This window comes from Silurus meridionalis, chromosome 21, assembly GCF_014805685.1.
Source record: "Silurus meridionalis isolate SWU-2019-XX chromosome 21, ASM1480568v1, whole genome shotgun sequence".
Taxonomy (NCBI): Eukaryota; Metazoa; Chordata; class Actinopteri; order Siluriformes; family Siluridae; genus Silurus; species Silurus meridionalis.
The window spans coordinates 6,369,617-6,388,286 of record NC_060904.1 but is presented as its reverse complement, the minus strand read 5'-3'; the positions used below and the strand labels follow the sequence as shown (position 1 = coordinate 6,388,286).

The 18,670-nt window shown below is 37.1% G+C and overlaps 1 protein-coding gene across 6 annotated transcripts in view; it reads right to left on the bottom strand.

Moving 5' to 3' along the window:
- Window positions 1-12,704, bottom strand: part of neto1l (neuropilin (NRP) and tolloid (TLL)-like 1, like) — a 97,749-nt gene extending 85,045 nt beyond the window's left edge. For 3 of the 6 annotated variants that reach the window (XM_046834108.1, XM_046834106.1, XM_046834107.1), the window contains exons 1-4: window positions 11,774-12,703; window positions 11,343-11,396; window positions 10,154-10,284; window positions 7,823-8,071 (exon numbers count right to left, since the gene is read on the bottom strand). In XM_046834108.1, the coding sequence (XP_046690064.1) occupies window positions 7,823-8,071; window positions 10,154-10,284; window positions 11,343-11,396; window positions 11,774-11,844 (505 nt within the window). In that variant the 5' untranslated portion in view covers window positions 11,845-12,703. Of the gene's footprint in view, window positions 1-7,822; window positions 8,072-10,153; window positions 10,289-11,342; window positions 11,397-11,773 lie in introns of all 6 variants that reach the window. The other 3 variants (XM_046834104.1, XM_046834105.1, XM_046834109.1) reach the window with 3 other exon arrangements.
- Window positions 12,705-18,670: the final 5,966 nt, after the last annotated feature.

The following is an 18,670-nucleotide window of genomic DNA, read 5'->3' as shown; positions in this document are numbered from 1 at the left end:
GCTAAAGATATGTAGCAACACTCCCACAGGAAGAATGTGTCCACCTCTTTCTCCATAATGAAAGTGATGAGATGCACAAAGTACGAATGAAGAGGACTCGAGGGCTCGGTTTTAAAATATATGCCAAACGCTGGGTGCCTGATAAAATATTTTTAGCCTGATTTAGTTTTGCTAGCACCTGATGTGAAATTACTGAAGAAAATGCAGTATACAATAAACAGCAAAAAGTACATTTTTAATATAAGCCTGTTGTATATTGTTTGTCTCATATTCTTTGTAGAAACATTAAAGCAAATAGCTACACCAAACCTTAATTATTCAAAAAAAAATCTACATTTCTTTGACAGGAAACAATGCAAGTACGTCTTAAAACTAGGAAAATCAAGCCAAAATGACATCACCTGCCAAAGATCAGTAATGCGCAATGGGTGAGGGGTGGTGGCTTTTATGGATGTCAGTCTGCATCATAGATCAAAATGCCTATACAATTTTCTATCATTTAATATTCATATGTTCATTGGCACATATGGCGTTTTTTCTGAAAGGACAAAGGAACAGTTTTCATCAATGCCTCCTCTCATGTACGTGATCTTAATGCCAAATTTGTTAGCTTTTGAATTCTCCTTGGCTTACCTTTTGTGAGAAATTTCCTAAATCAAAAAAGAACCTCCAGGTAAGGTTTTGATGTGGCCACAGATAATGTGGCAGTGTGACAGTTAATCTTAAAGGGGCTATAGTGTGAAAATGGGCTTTGTCCTGTTTTTCAGGGCAATTTTGCCCTTATTGTTCAGTTTGCTACTTAACATTTTTTATTTGTTTGCTAATTTGATTTACATACCATATTCAGCATTTGTTTTCTCGTTTCTTGTTCTGGACCAGCTATTTTAATCTATCTTTCTACTTTTCTCTACCCTTGTGCTTTGCAGGCTGGTTGCATCTAAAAACTAATCGCAAAAGAAAGTACATAGTTGATTCGCTTCTTTCTTTTTTGGGAGGATATAATGTCAGATCTCTTAAGGAGTGCAATCGAAACTTGGAAGAGTGTGATTCGGATGCAGACTGAGATTACCTTGTGCAGTTTCAGATTTTCACCTTGATTTCTAACAACAGCTAAGTGTAAGTAAGTGATAAGAACAAAACTTATCTTACTATATGGAGCATTCTAGTAGCTAACAGGGCACGCTAAAGTTGGCAAGCTAAGAATGAAATAAAATAAATTAATAAATAAATAAAAGCTGCCACCTTTGAAGACCATACATTTCCATAGTGTATCCCTAAGCAGACAGGCCAAGCATAAATCTTAGTAATAAATATTATTTAACGTTATGGGTTAAATTAGAGCTCTGTAAATCATTGTCATTATATGTAGTCAATTTATATCACTTTATTTAGATCACCACAAATACACTATTTGGTCTAAAGTATGTGGACACCTGACAATCACACCCATACATGCTAGCTGAGCATACTTCATGAAAGCAATCTTTAATACTTTAGCATACAAAAACTTTTTAGAATATTTTGTGTTGTAGTTTGAGGAGGAATCATATATGGCTATAAAAGTCACAGTTCCAATAGTGTACATGCATGTTTTTTAGTGGGTGGAAACTGAGAAAATTGCAGAAAACCAATGTGCGCATATGCAGATCATGTAAAATTCATCACAGGCAGTAGCTTAGAACATAGGAGCAAACTGGGGACTCTGGAACAACAATGATACCTGCTACACCACCATGCCTCCCAATGTACAGCAATGTTTAAAACTGCAATTCAAGTAAAAAATTATATTTATTATTAGCAATTATGCAAAAAATATATTTAAATGCATTGTTACACATCTAATTACTAATTACCATACCCTAGCAATTTTATAGTTTTCTTTATTTAAAAAAGAAAGAAAAAAGCTTGTTCTTGGGATACTTTTCGAGATTTTAATATATTAGTGAACATCTGGGCTTTTTTTTACATAATGATAAGAAGTCTAAAATCTTGGTTAATCATATATCATTTTGTGTTTTATTGTTAATCACTATACTCACTATACTCACATTTGTTATTTAAGAGCTAAGACCTAAAATTCAATGTAATGCTTAAAATGTTGTTTTTGCCCTTAATAAAATGGATTATAACAGGGCAAAATCACTTTTTAAAGTAAAATGTGATTGGAACATCAACTGATTCACCTCTAGACTGAATTTATATAATAAAGCATAACACAATAAAACATAGTGAGTGTGGGTTTTTTTTAGCATTTGAATAAATTGGTTGTGTGTGAGCAAGTTTTATTAAGACAGGTAAATAATTAAAAGGAAATTTAACATATAGTGTGTTAGTAAAGTGTTTGGCCACAATAACTCATTAGAAGAGTGCACCTTGCTTCAGATTATATAAGTCTCTGGAATTAAAATAATGAACACTATTCTTAAAAAAAAATTAGTATTGAGAGCTGTCTCCCCAGGGTGCTCATCTGGGTTGAGAGCTTCTTATTCTTCTTCTTTCAGCTTCACCCTTTAGGGGTCGCCACAGCGGATCATCCGTCTCCATACTCCCCTGTCCTCTACATCTGCCTCTTTTAAACCAACTACCTGCATGTCCTCCCTCACCACATCCATAAACCTCCTCCTTGGCCTTCCTCATTTTCCTTCTTTCTGGTGGCTCCATTGTCAGCATTCTTCTCCCGATATACCCCATGTCCCTCCTCTGCACATGTCCAAACCTTCTCAATCTCGCCTCCCTCATCTTGTCTCCAAAACGTCCTACATGGGTGGTCCTTCTAATAAAATTGTTTCTAATCCTGTCCATCCTCGTCACAGCAAAAATCTCAACATCTTCAGCTCTGCTACCTCCAGCTCCACCTCCTGTCGTTTAGTCAATGTTTCTAAACCATACAACATCGCAGGTCTCACCACAGTCCTATAAACTTTCCCTTTTTCTCTTGCAGACACCCTTGCATCACAAATCACAAATCACTCCTGCCACTCTTCTCCACCCACTCCACCCTGCCTGCCTTTTTTTTTTTCACTTCTCTAACACACTCATCATTACTTTGCAGGGTTTAGAGCTGATTAATGTAAAAGAAAAAAAAAACAATGGATTTTTATTATTTTCATCCTCATCAAAGCATTCAATGCTCTGTGTGTCTGGTTTCCTTTTAATTTCTCAGATGTCTATAGGTTCATTCTAATATTTTCACACAATTAAAGAAAATGTTTCAGATTTTTTGCAAAATAGTTTTGAATAAAGTTATACAGTATAGTACAGCACTGTTACTCAGTAATAGCCTATAACGAGGACAGTGAGGACATAATTGCTATTTGGGCTATATGAGCTATTTCATTATTTTTCAAGCTGTTCTTTGAATGCCCAGGCTAAATATGAGCCATTCAATTCCTATAATGGTGAACAAAAATGTCTTATGTCAATGGTTTAGGCGGATACTATATCATGTAATGTAAATACAGTGTGTATTATGCATAATGATGCATACAACTATAATAATTATAATTAAAATGTTGAACAAATCAAACAACTTATTATAGGATTGAATGACATATAACATTATTTAAGATATTTTTGATATATCAGATCAACTCATGTATATCAAATTCATTATTATTATTATTATCTTAGAATTCCAAAACTCTTTATATTTTCATCCATAACTGATAAAAAAAACATATTTAAACAACTCATAATTAGACATGAATTATATTTAAAAGTCGTATTCCATCAGCTCCCTCGAAAATTATTTCTATTCAAACAACACATTTAAAAGCTTTTATTATAAAAATGATGCATTGATTGTGACAGATTAGTCACTTAGAGTCATCTCTAATTGAAGTCAATTATAAAGGTCAATAATGAAGGTCGTTTGTGCAGTGTAATTGAATTGCCAGTCTAATATGTCATCTCAGTAACAAATTCATCCCTCTTTACTTGGTCTCCAGGTATGCAATATTAATAAAGAATTCTTGAGGTGTCCTGTTTCTAATGATGGCCATACACTTTCTCACGGGTTACAGTTTTATGTAATTGGTAATGCATTTCATAAATGAGGACACTGACAATGTTACATTGCATTTGTCAACAACCCATACTCATAGAAGACATCCATCTTTACGTTTTTTTTCCCAAACAAAGATGACATGCAGGAGCACAAATAAGATTGTATTGAAGTTTGGTATTTGAATATATGTGATTATGGCACATGTTGTATCCAGGTTCATAGCAAATTATTATATAATATTTTTTCTATAAACTGTTTAATAACTGACATAGTAATATATTTCTCTTGGTAAAAATGCAGCATATGTAAAGCACCCTGGGAAAATCCACTGGGTGGCTCTGCTGCTGAATTTTGCTCAACACAATATATAGACTAATTGATTCTAAATAAGTTTTGATACTTGCCCAGGGTATCTGCAGGGATCACATTAATTAAATAAGTAGTCCATTTAACAAATAATTCTATATTTGTTTGCTTAGAGGTTTATTAACTACAAGCTATGTCTACTTTTCTCATATAATTAATGTTATGCTTTGATTGTTCCAATGCTTATGAACAATGGTGAACAGTATATACGCATAAAGGAGGCTGATTTTTAACACCTGATTGCAACACCTCCTTCAAGTACTGTACATCATATTTACCTACAGTGCCTATCCTGTTGCTGATCTCATGGGCCTTATGTTTAAATCTTGAAATGAGCATATTTATTTGGAAATCATTCATATAAGAATTTACACAAGAAATTTGGGATTCATGAAAATGGAGAAAGAAATGTTCATATCCTACTCATGCTCCAGAATGCTTGCGAATTTACACGTAAGAAGTAACCTATGTAAATCTTGATCGTATCTTCACATATACAGAATATTGTATTTACTGCAATTTTTTATAGATTATTTTGTTGGAGGATGGTTTTTAGTTACACACTAACCAGTTATTTGATTAAAAATGAGTTTGAATCAGAATGCTGTCCAAAGTGGTGCTGGCGATGCTGCTCTCACGACTGCTCTGGCTATTTTTTGCTCTTTCTCCTACTTTAACCTTTTTTTATATGTACTGTCATATATGTAATATCACTGGTCCCACACGTCCCACCTCATGAAGATTATGGACCTTTTGAAGAAGTAGATGCCGAACTCGCAAACATCCCGTACCATCTAGGGACGTACCGGTGCCAATTGGATCCCACTACATGTGTGGAGTTTTGACATTGGACCTCCTGGAGTGTTTAAAGGCTCTGGCATGGAGAAGCTGGTGATGGATCTGTGATTATTACAAATATTGAGCTCAGTAGCTCCTAGTTTTATAACCATAAAGACTGTATAAGACTGTAGAAAGAACATTACTTATAATCTTATACTCCAGTACTCATGTTAGTTCTCACTCTCCAGTGTTCTGTATTGTTGAAAGATTTATGATCAAACTCTTGATGTCACCCAAATGAGGATGGGTTCCCCTTTTGAGTCTGGTTCCTCTCAAGGTTTCTTCCTCATAACATCTAAAGGAGTTTTTCCTTGCCACAGTCGCCACGGCTGCTCATCAGGGATAAATACACACCATTCACCTTGACTGTTGATTTCTGTAAAGCTGCTTTGAGACAATGTCTGTTGTGAAAAGCGCTATAGAAATAAACTTGACTTGACTCGACTGGTGCACATCTCCCCATTATGTTACCCACTATTGTTTGCACATATAAAGACTTCTATGGATCAATATCAGCGTATTCCCTTGATATACCCACATCTGCACCATGTGTTTGGTTTAGTAGGTAAAAAATAAAATGAGAATTTGAAGGAAGATGTGCTCAGAAGATAAATAAGCCTGGTTGGTTTTAACATCTTATAAAGTGTGTAACATTTTTGTAACAAACCACCAAACTGGTTTCAAGCTGCATTGTGTCCTACACTTCCTAGTGCACTGCAGACCAGTAAATTCTTATGCCACCTCGCTGATGTATCACCTGGCTACAGAAGATATACATTATCTTTTCACTTTACTTAATTTCACATCTAATTCATGAATTCCTTTAGGTTGTTAAATAATATTTTGGGCTCTGAAATGTGAGTCGAATAACATTCGTTCTTACGTCTGAGAAACTCTCTTTTATTCCCTTTCATAATTTCAGCTGTGTAATCTTTGCCGGTTATGGAGTTTTGTAGGCATTGCTGAATGAAATTCTGTTAAGATGTACCTAATATAATTTTTCCAGTGTTTTTTTCACTGTATTAGGATGCGTATTTCAGTTCAGAAAATCCTGCCATTTGTAGAACTACATATAGTAGAAAATTTCACAATGTGAAGTGCTTTCCCAGGGTACCATACTGTACATACACTCACTGAACGCTAATGGGAATGTCTACAAACCTGCACATTCATGCATTTATCCAAGCAATCCAATCATGTGTAACAAAATGCAGAAAATCATGCACAATACAGGCCAAGAGCTTTAGATAATATTCAGATCAATCATCAGAAAGGGGAGAATCTGTGATGCTAGTGACTTTTGCAGGTGCCAGGACTACTGATCACCAGAACTGCTGATCACCAGAAATTTCATGTATAACAGACTCTAGATTTTGCACAGTAGGGTGTGAAAAAAAAAATGAAATAAAAGTTAATGAGTGGCAGTTCTTAAACTTTTTGTTGATAAGTGAAATCAGCTGAGAATTGCTGGACAGGTTTGAGCTGACAAAGCAGCCAATGGTAACTCAAATAACCACTTTATACAACCATGATGAGCAGAAAAGCATCTCAGGATGTATAACATTGTATAACAATGTTGGCGATTACAGTCTTCCTCCACTTCATAATTACATTTTCCCTGAACTGTTACTTAAAGAACGTCAGTGATGCTTGAATTTGATTAATCATATGGTTTCTTTTCGGTTAAGACCGCATCATGTTTTAACTGCACTCTAGACAAAATAAAATACAATGTTAAGGTGATACCGCTTTGTCCATGCAGTAAATTATATCAGCTCCTTCTCCAATGTATCGAATAAGCTGCCTCCACAGAATCCTAGTGTGTTGTAAAAAATCAGTAACTGAGCTGTAAACTGAGCCTGTGTTTTAAAGGCATTAACATCAATGAGTTATGGGGGTCCATCAATTGTAGCTATCAAATGGCAGCAGCAAAAGTAAAGACTGAATTTGACAGCTATATATGAGTTATGTCTGTGATGCAATTGTTTTGAGAGCATAATTGAATACTTGTTTTAAGCTGAACTTGTCCTATAAACTGATGAACAAGAGATCATGAAAAAAAATTACACAATTTCAACACAGAGGCCTTTCTTCACTAAGATTGAACAACAAAAAAGCCACACTTCCTTCACAAAGACTAACCACCAGAGAGGCCACACCTTTTTTACTAAGACTAAACAACCCATAGGCCACACCTCCTTTAGTGAGACTGACCAGTGCAGTACACGCCATTCACTTAGGCTGTTTAACATACAAGCGACACATCCGTCATTGAGAATGACTGGCAGTGACCTTGTATCCTGAGCTGAGATTAATAAACCACACCTTCTATATTGAAACTGACAATAGCCACACCTCCTTAACTGGTGCATAGGAATGGTTGATACACATCCTTTACTGTGACATACAGGCAGACAGGCCAAACCTCCTTTAATAGGGTTGACTAGCACATAGGTTGAAACTCCTCCAATCAAGCTGACATGCCCAGACACCATAACTGCAATGACAACTGCAACCTGCACTGACATGGTTCCCAGTATACAAAGTATACATATTAAGTTTGGAAGAATCGTTTAAAAAGCGCAAACCTATCCATTAAATAATTCCTACCTGTGGTGAAGTTGTAGTTCGCTGAAAATCCGATGGCTTCTAGTTCACCATCCGCGACAAATTTTATCCAGAGGTATCGGCCACTCGACCTGATGTACTGCGGGCTCTGCTGGCCACAGTAACGTCCGATTATTGGAGAAAAGCCAAAAGGTCCGTCGCGCACTTCAATGTGGTCAAATTTACATTCCCAGGAAGGCTCTATTGAGTACTTCTCATCAAAGAAGAGGTCGATACACTGTCTCGGGGGAGCTGGAACAGCAAAAGCAAATACACAGCGTAGACATATGTTCAGAAAGCACATGCTCAAGGTCCGATCATTTCATTTCAAATCAATACTAAGGGAAGGAAAGAGGGCACTTTTTAAAATTACATATATTTAATAAATGTGTAATCTTATGCAGACTGTGCAGGACCCAGTTATTCAGCATCAGCAGTAATGTGGTTACAGTTAAACACTGAAAAATGCAGTAACTTACTGGATAGATAAATAGGAAATAAAAAAAGAAAACCAGAGCAAACTGAACATCAGGGAAACACTATATTCCTCTTAACAGAATGGTATCTAACTTATAATCTGATGCTGTCATAATAATATTTAAAATTGTATAATTTCCTTGTTTAGTCTGATAAGCATACAGGTAATTGGTTCTCATGACAATTGGTTCACAGCTCAACAGGCAGATTAGCTGACTATACTGAGACAACCAGGCACAAACAGAGAAAATCATATGCCCAAAAATGAACTAGTCTTATTTTAATTTCTAGTCAATGATAATCAAATCAAGCTTAATGTGCCAAGACTACTAAAGTGGCACCATTTTTAAAGGACTGTAGGTCTTGGATTGATTTCCATGGCAAGAACAAAAGTTATTTATTTTCAACCATTAACAGTAAATGTGTAAATGTGCTTTGCTGATTTTTTTTTCTAATTAGCACTAGGGCTGAAACGATTTCCTCAAATAACTCGAGTAATTTAAATACAAAAATGCATTTAAGCAAATTATTTTCTGGATTTGCTTCGTTTAGTTCATTTAACTACACACAGAGCAATGTGTTTCCCCACGGAACATTATTTCTGATGCACCACCCACTAAACTCTATAGCGCTCTTGTCAGGTAAACACAGAATTTGCTGCAGAATGTAAAATGGAGGAATGGGGAGAAAACAGAGAGGGGTGGGGAGAAGATTCGGGCCTAAGAAAACGACAGAAAGTTTAGAATAATTTCTAACTAAAACACAAAAAAAAAAAAAAACATTGTACAGTGTGTTTACCTTTTGTAAAGTAATTTCAAATCGATTTTAATATTTTTATTTATTATTTTTTTTTATATATATTTGTATTTGCATTTTGATGTAATATGCAGTTAAAGGCATGCTATTGGTTAAGATTTCACAGATATTCTTGTAATCAATTTCAGCAATAAAAATAAATAAATAAAATTTTTCTAAAATGGAAACAAATTACTTATTTTTACTTGTGTATTTAGTAATGCTCTTAAATTTAAAAAAAGTATTTCTTATCTGATTATTCAATTAATCGATGGAATAATTGGTAGAATTCTCGATTACTAAAATATTCGAAAGCTGCAGCCCTAATTAGCACCAATAGATAAAATATATTGGTGTATAAAAGTCCAACAGACATCAGGTGAGCTGTTAGAAGACCAGATTGAACATATAACATATCACATCACTGTGACAGGTTTAACAATTGTATTAGGTGGTATCAAAAAGTTTCGAGATTAGTTCTGTTTACAAGAAATAACTTTATTTATCTAAGTTTTTCTAAGCATGTCAAGCACCTTCTGTGGATCTCTGCAACGGTGTCAAAACGGCGACCTTTGAGCATGATCTTCATCTTCGGAAAAAGGGTGAAATCCGCAGGAGCCAAATCTGGCGAGTAGGTTGGGTGCGGAACTGAGATTATGTGGACTGTTCTTTAACGATCATCATGCACAAGTTGCCGAATTGTTTTGACGTTTTCAGGGTTGATCTTGTTGAAGCTCTTCCTTATCTCATGTTTTCCTCCGCTCTTGAAGCGTGCTTGCTACTCAAAACACTTCAAAAGACTCATTGCAGCATCGCCGTATCTCAAACGTATGTCATGATAAACATCTCTGTGGCAGATTTGCCAAGTGTCATGCAGAATTTTACATTTGCTATTTACTCTAAGTTGCTGTCCATGATGGAATCGCAGATGTGGTATTAGCACCTTGTATTGCTGTAGAATGTACAGCGATGGCCTTGGTCAATGTGACACGATGTTGCTATGCAAGAAAATGAAGAACTAATGAACCAAATAACTTGCAAAGGTGGTGCTGTTTCACAAACCTTCAATGACGTAAATGCACTCTCGCTCTGGTGGGTATTTGTTGGGGTAATTGGGGGAGGTGAAGAGTCCTCCCTCTGGTTTTTTCACCCACGTTCCACACTGTCCTGCTGGTTGGACCCCTGAGTTGTTTCTTACTGGAACAAAGCAGCACAGGGTGCAACAGAAATCAGACAACATTAGATACAACAAAGAACGAGTAAAATATGTGTCTTTCTTTTTTTTTGCAGTACCATATTGAGACATGAGCAATACTAGGAATTGATTTGTTTTAATAAATTGATATTTAGATCTATTTCATTCAGCACGCTTACTTCAACTATAAATGACAAACATGTAAGTGACAGATTTAGAGACCACTCTTAACAGGACAGGAATAAGGACAAGCTTCCCCTCCTTACTGATCTATCACTCTGTATATTGTTTTTTATGTAATACTAATATTGTCTATATTGTCTCGTATTTGTCACGTATAGTCTGTTTTGTCTTGTATAGTCTAAGCTAAATGTATAGTGCGATCAATGTCTGTTTGAGTCACCAACAGCTGGAACCGAATTCCTTTTATGTGTCAACACACTTGGCCAATAAACCTGATTCTGATTCGGAACAACTGGTGATTAGGTTGAGCTTCCTTTACTATAACTGACACAGATACCATGTCTCCTTCACTACTGCTGATAAGGAGAGAGGGTACACCTCCTGTACCAAAACTGTCAGAAACAGAGACCACTCCTCCCTCAGGACAACTGACAGGCCCTTAGGACACGCCTCCTTCAATATAAGAGACAAACACAGAGACCACTCCTCCTGCAGAACAGTTGGCAGGAAATAAGGACATGCCTTCTTCACTATAAGTGACAAGCTGACATACACCCCCTGCTTCAGAACAACTGACAAAACTTAACAACGTGCCTCCTTCACTATAACTGACAGGCACAGAGGCGACGCTTCTATCAGAATAGCTGACAAGCCTCCTTTTGAAAATGGTGCATCAATTAAAATTCTTCTCCTTCCATGATCATTCAAGTATTGATAGGGTGTAATTATATCATACACAAGTGTATGGCCCAATTAATTTTTTTACCAAAATCTGACACGTGGCAAGATTTGTAAACTTGTATCATCAGTAAAAATAGCTGAAATTGGCAAAAACAAAACAGTGTTTGTATGTTTTTTTTAAGTCAGCTTTACCTGCTTCTTTTTTTGTCGCAACAGACAAGCCAACAATAAGGAGACCTGCAACAACTGCAGAAAATTAAGAAAAAGAGGAGTGTTAATCGGTTATCAATCAAATAATCAATAAATCAATGTGTTGTGGGGAAAAAAAAGTTTATTTGACATTGATTCTGTTTGAAAACAAAGTACACCCTAGTTTATCAGTACACCAACTGTTATAAGAAAAAAACAAAACAAACAAACAAAAAAATTATGCACATAATGTGAATGCAGTTTCCAGTATTGCATTCAGATGTAAGGTTATAAACAGATTATAAGGCATGCACAGTGGTAGAAAGCCACCAAGTATTAAGTTCTACAAGTTTGAACCAGAAATCACACATGGAGAGAAAAGTCACTTAATATACATGCAAAATGAGATTGTGCGTTAATCTGTTTCGACTCACCGTGAAGGAAACTGCGCCCATGAACCATGTCTGCTCCTTTCACCACTGTCTTCGATTTCCAATACTTCCATTTAGATAGGAATAATTAGGAAAAAAAACCCGGAAGATTTCCAAAAAATGATGGCTGATACGTAGTCTTGCGCACTACAGATCCCTGGGTGCTCGCGCTTTGATTTCTGAAGTGCAGGAGGACAAAATTAGGCAGAGAAAAAAGAAAAAGAAGGAAAGAAAGGAAAAAAGAAAAATGTTGAGTGAAACACATTTAGCAGGTGGTTAGAGAGGTCTGTTTCATGCTGCATGCACGCATTCCCTGCATTGCTCCACCTTTAGCGCTTTGCCACAATATTACAAAGGAGAGGCTTCTGCAAAAAGAAGCAACATTTCAAAAAGAAAAGAAAAAAAACATGTATATCCTCGTACCAGCAATAACAACAACAAAAATGCACGTATCCATTAATCGATCTCTCCATGCATGTGTGCATCTGTAGATCAGATCCTCCGATCCTCCAGTTCAGCACTTCGTCTTCCTCTTCTTCAGCATGCAACTTCATCCACGTGCAGATTTTCTGTTTTTAATTTCGATTTTTTTAAAAGTAAAGACTGATGTTTTCATTTATCTTCATCCTTCCCGATCATTAAGCACTGCAGAGTTCAACCCAGTGCAGTGCTTTAGTTTTCTGACTTCTTCCATAGCGCGGATTTATTCTGCAATAGCAATAAAAACGAGAAAAAAAACGCACGTACATCCTCTGTCACCCCTAGTATGCATTTGTAATCCAAATCTGTAGGGGAGAAAGAAATTAAAAAAAAAGTCGGTTATACTGCAGGATCCATTTAGCAGTAGCGTAGACACACATACACACATGAATGAAGAAGCAAGGAGAAATCCATTCTTTCTCTCTCTCTCACTGGAAGGAAGTGGTGGTAGGATGGACAGAATGAGTTGGATGGATGAGGGGGAAGAGGGGGAGGAGGAGGAGGAGGAGGAGGAGACGCATCCGAATCAGCATCATCTGGCCAGGAGCATCTGCAGCATAAGAGGCAGACCATTCATTCAAGTGCAAATAAAGTCAGACAGCTCCCTTAGGAGTTCCCAGTGCTGGGGAATTGACTTTCCACACTGAATTATTATTTCTGTGCCAGGTAATGTGTTATGTTAGGTTTACGCTGTGCGCTTTTTAAAAAGCCCTAATCTTGCTTTCATAGGTAAAAAAAAAATCTCATGTAAAATAATTCTATGGCCATTTGAGATTCGTTGGACGTTCAACTCCTAATACGATGTCGTGTGCATAGATGAAGACAAGGTTCTTGTAGTGGGACTGATTTTCTATTTTGTCTCAGTGGTACTATTTCAGCAGTCTTTTAAAATGATTAGTGGTTATATTGTGTAAAATGATGAAGGTGAAATGTTCTAAATGGGATGCTCTTTAAATTAGATTATACGATGAAGACCCTGATGATGGACAATCATGTACAGTAGATACACCGATCAGGAATAACATTATGATATTATAACATATTAACTGGTGAGTGAATAACACTGATTATTTAATTCAATTCAATTAATTTTTTATTTGTATTGCAATGTAACAATAAACATTGTCTCAAAGCAGCTTTACACAAAAATGTGGTAAGTAAAAGTGAATATGTTCTTTATATGTAAGTTTCTCCCTGATGAGCGAGCCGGTGGCGACTGTGGCAAGGAAAAACTCCCCAAGATGGCATAAGGAAGAAATCTTGAGAGGAACCAGACTCAAGAGGGAACCCATCCTCATCTGGGTTGCACAGAATGTCCTTTTATAGCAGATATACGATGTTGCGGGGTACAGTGATGATGATCAGAAGCAAAAAGAAGTCCTGAGTCAATGTAGCAGACTGTTGACATTAGCTACAGTCCAAATCCATCCTCAAAGCGCCCGTTCTTACTCGGGAATTTCATGGAACCACCCAAGGCGTTAATGAGAAACCGTATCCAGCTGCACAGAGTGGCCTCCAAACGAAGAAAACACAATCCAGAGGCAGGCCTGGACGAAGTGGGATGATCCACTAAGGTGGGAGGGGCAGGAACAGTGGTCACTGGAACCTCTGGAGTGTGTTTAACTCGAACATGAGAGAGAGAGAGAGAGAGAGAGAGAGAGAGAGAGAGAGAGAGAGAGAAGAGGGGTGATATTGGGCAGCAGGTGAAAATTTTTTCCTCAAAGTTAATGTATTAAAAGCAGGAAAAATGGGCAAGCATAAGAATTTGAGCGAGTTTGATACGGCCAAATTGTGATGCTAGATGACTGGGTCGGAGCATTTCCAATGCTGTAGCTCTTGTGGGGTGTTCCTGGTATGCAGTGGTCAGTATTTATCAAAAGTAGTCCAAGGATGGAACAGTGGTCAACCGGCTACGAGCTACTGTAGCTCACATTGCTAAAGAAGTTAATGCAGTTGATGCTTGACAGGTCAGGATTGTTTTGGCAGCAAAGGAGGGACGGACACAATATTAGTCATGTGGTCATAATGTTATGCCTGATCAATGGCTATACAATTATGTCTGACCTTTGTATACTATATGGACAGCTGTTTGTGGACATCTGACCATAAGTTTCATAGTGTATATGCTTTTTGAACATCAGTTCACATTTAGTCCGCATTTGCTGTTGTAACTGGCACTCTTCTGGAAAGATGTTCTACTAGATTTTAGAGTGTGATTATGAAGATTTGTGCTCATTCAGAGATAAGGGCGGTGGTAAAGTCAGATACGGATGTAGGGTGAGGAAGACAGCATTTCATATTCCAGTTTAATTTTAACTTTAAGAGGTGTTCAATAAGTTTGAAGTTAGGTCTTTATAGCAGGCCACTCAAGATCTTCCTCTTCAACCTTTGCAAACCATATATAAATGAAGCTCGCTTTAAGTACAAGGGGTTTGTCATGTTGGAACAGTTTAAATAAAGGCAAAATGTAAAGGTACCATGTCCAATGGCATCCTATACAAATGTGTGGCTCTTTGTGGTAATAGTTTGAGAAACCACGTAAAGGGAGAAAAATCAGGTGTCCCAATACTTTGTCCATATAGTCTACATGAGATAACTATGGATGTACCACACAGAATCGAGAGAGCTTATACTGCTATTGATATGAACAGCTTTATTACAAACAGTTTTTGCACTCAAGGTTTTATAAGTGAATAGTTGAACTTTGAATCTATATTGAATTTTCTGGTTACACAACTATGCTAACTGACCATACAGTACACTGTATATGACATATGACACAAAGTGTTACCCAGAAAAGAATAGGTTCCCTTTTGAGTCTGTATTATTCAAGGTTTCTTCCTTATGTCATGTGAGGAGTTTTTCTTTCTCATTGTTGCCCGTGGCTGGCTCATTATGGATAAACATATAAGGATAAACAAATTAATTTAAAATTAATATTCTTTATCTGTTTAGTTCTGTAAAGCCACTGTTAAAAAGACTTTGTTAAAAATTTATTGATTTGAAGACCCTCTAATGATAGACCTGTGATTAAAAGGAATTTCTATATGCCATTTACCAGTGTGATCCGCATTTGTGGGAAAAACTAAATAAAATTACATAAACAGAAAAGAAATTCCAAGAAACTATGACCTTTTTATGAGCACATGTACATTAGGGCTTGGTGTAAGGGCACATCTTACTTTACATCTTATCATTATTACCACTGTATTGTTATTTATTTAACACTATATTTGTGTTATCCTATAGTAACCTCTCACTAGAGCTGACACTGGAGACTCCTTCCATTTATGTTCAGTCAGTCCAGGTCGGGAACAGCATCCCCAGCACCACCACACTGAGCACTGGGCCCCTCAGGGCTGTGTTTTCAGCCCACTGCTGTTTACTTTGCTGACTCCTGACTGTGTAGCAATGCACAGCCTGAACCACATCATCATGTTTGCTGATGACACGACTGTGGTAGATCTCATTAGTAAAAAATGACAAGTCAGCATACAGAGAGGAGATGCAACAGTTAACAGCCTGGTGTAGAGCCAACAACATGTCTCTGAACAGTGAAAAAATTAAATAAATGGTTGTTGACTTTAGGAGAGCACAAAGCGGCCATTTTTCACTTATTATTGATGGATCCTCCGTGGAGATCGTCAAGAGCACCAAATTCTTTGGTGTTCATCTGGCGGAGAACTTCACCTGGTCACTTAACGCCAGCTCCATCACCAAGAAAGGCCTGCATTGTCTCTACTTTCTGAGAGGGCTATGGAAAGCCAATCTCCTTTCCACCATCCTGACCATGTTCTACAGAGAGACCACTGAGAGGATCTTGAGCAGTTGCATCACTGCCTGGTTCGGGAACCGCACCGTCTTGGATCGCAAGACCCTACAGAGAATAATAAGGACAACCGAAAGGATAATTGGTTCTCCCTCCCCTCTATCACAGATATTTACACCACACATTGCATCCGCAAAGCTAATTGCATTGTGGACGACCCCACACCCCCCACACACACTCTTCACCCTTCTACCATCAGGAAAAATGTTCCAAAGTATTTGGCCTCACATCCAGACTTTGCAACAGTTTTTTCCCTCAAGCTATCAGGCTCCTTAACACACAGAACTAAACTGGAACTGAAACTCACAAGCACACACTAACTCATCTGTGTGTTACTGAGCTGCTACAAATCTAAACACAAACACACACTCATACTCATTTCGATTCACAATCATCCATGTCTTCAGCACCAACCCATTTTATTTTATAACTATATAACTGTTTAGATGCTTTTTTGCATTTGACTTCTGCTATTGCGGTTTTGCACAACCTTTTGTGTTTACATTTTGTGCGTTTTTGTTTAATTTGCAATGACACGCTTGTATACAGTGCTCTTTTGCACATTTTACTGTATAACACATTATACAGTGGGTTTACTGGCGGTGCTTTTTTGTGTTTTGTGTATCTGTCCCACACTGTCTGTTTGCACTGTGTTTTGTCTGTACTGTTTGCACTCTGTTGCACATGATGCACTTTATGTGGCAAGGACAACTTACTTTAGTCCTCAGCTCTGTGTTCTGTTATGTAGCTCTATGTTCTGTTATGTAGCTCTATATTGTTTTATGTAACACCAGGGCTCCTGAGAAACATTGTCTTAATTAACTGTGCATCAGCTATATATGGTTGAAATGACAATAAAAGCTTCTTGACTTTACTTAACTTGCGTAAATATTTCCTCAAATTCTGTTTATATGGTACAACTATAAAACTGTGAATGAGTTGCTACTATGGAAATGGTAAACTAATTTGAATTACACTTATAGAACTCGTTCATCAGAGCTGCTGAACATGACCAATCAGAAATGAGAAATCAGCAGTACTGTGGTATAATGTGAGGTATAGTAACAAGATTTATGCATTGTGATTGTTCACCAGACTACAAAAATCAACTAGCGGAAGTTACGACCACCAATTTGTTATCATAATGTGATGTCCTTAAGTTGAGTTTCGAAGGCATTTCAAAACCCTTAACGAATTGACAGTGTGTGGGCAAGTGTGTGGTATTTTCAGTCTTGCAGCATTCTTGCTGCTAATTGGTGGTCACGTCCAATTGCTTGTTTCCATAGTTAGCATCTGTGCTCCAGTGCTTCACCATTACATGAATATGAATTAAATCAATATATGTTAAGTCATATAAGCATGTAATAAGTTATATTTTCACATGAAAAATGTCTACAGGTTTGATTCCTCGCCAAATGTGGTGTGGTACAAAAGTTTGCACCCGTCATCCAACAAAGTTTCTAGAAGTGTTTAGTCACAGTTGGACTCGATGACATGGCTTATCAAAGTGATTCAGAGGTGTGAGGTGATGTCTGCGTAGTTAAATAAGCCTTGGCAAGCAGAGGACACCTTCTATGTTGCAGTATTCCCGATCAGCGTGTCTCGGTTGAACCGCAGACTGCTGCATGCATGCTAATAAATGCATTTGTATGCTCGCATCGATCTGCATAAAATGTGACACTGCTCAACTACAAGGGCTTTTGATCAGCAGCCAGCACATAGACACTAAATGAATTTAGCGCTCATAAATCTGATGCTGATTCAAGATCCTCTTTTTTTCCTTAAAGCCGTTAAAGCTTGTATCCCAAATGGTACTGCTTGATATCTGGGCTGTTATTAGAATTCATTAAAGCTAGTAAACCTCATTGAGAACTCATTTTCTTTGACGGATTCCAGTTATTGATTTCTTTTTGCTTTTTTCCTTCTCTCTGACTGTGGCATATGACCGAGGAAATCCTAGTGTTATTGAAGATAATGAAGCCTTAATTAATTTCTACCTAAATACTTTAGTACAACAGATCTTTCTGGTCAGATTTCTTCCATGCATCACTTAAAAATGACCAAAAAACTGCCAACAACAACAAAAAACTAGTAAACAGCATTATGATCTAAAATTGATTATGGCCTTAGGTACTTTTTAGACATTTAAATAAGTCCATGTTATCAGAATAAATGTTAGTAAATGTGTGTAGTTCCGTTTAATTAAGGTATTTTTGTATATCCTGTAAATTAGATTTGATATGATTAGATTGAAAATTTAGATTAGATTAGATTAGATTGGTTTTGATCATGCTCAGGTTTCTCTTTCTGTTTTATGTTTTTTTTGTGTGTGTTTTATGATCCTTGTTTCTGTCTTAAATTTGCACATTATTTACATTTTATTTGCATGTGCATCTGCTTCTGCTTTATTTTGTGAATATTGTAGTTTCTATGGTGGTTCCCTGGTGGTCTAGTGGTTGGGATGCTGCGCTCTCACCGATGCGGCCCGGGTTCGATCACCGGTCAGGGAACCAACCCCAGCCACTCTTAGTGCCGGTCCCAAGCCCGGATAAATGGGGAGGGTTGCGTTAGGAAGGGCATCCAGCGTAAAA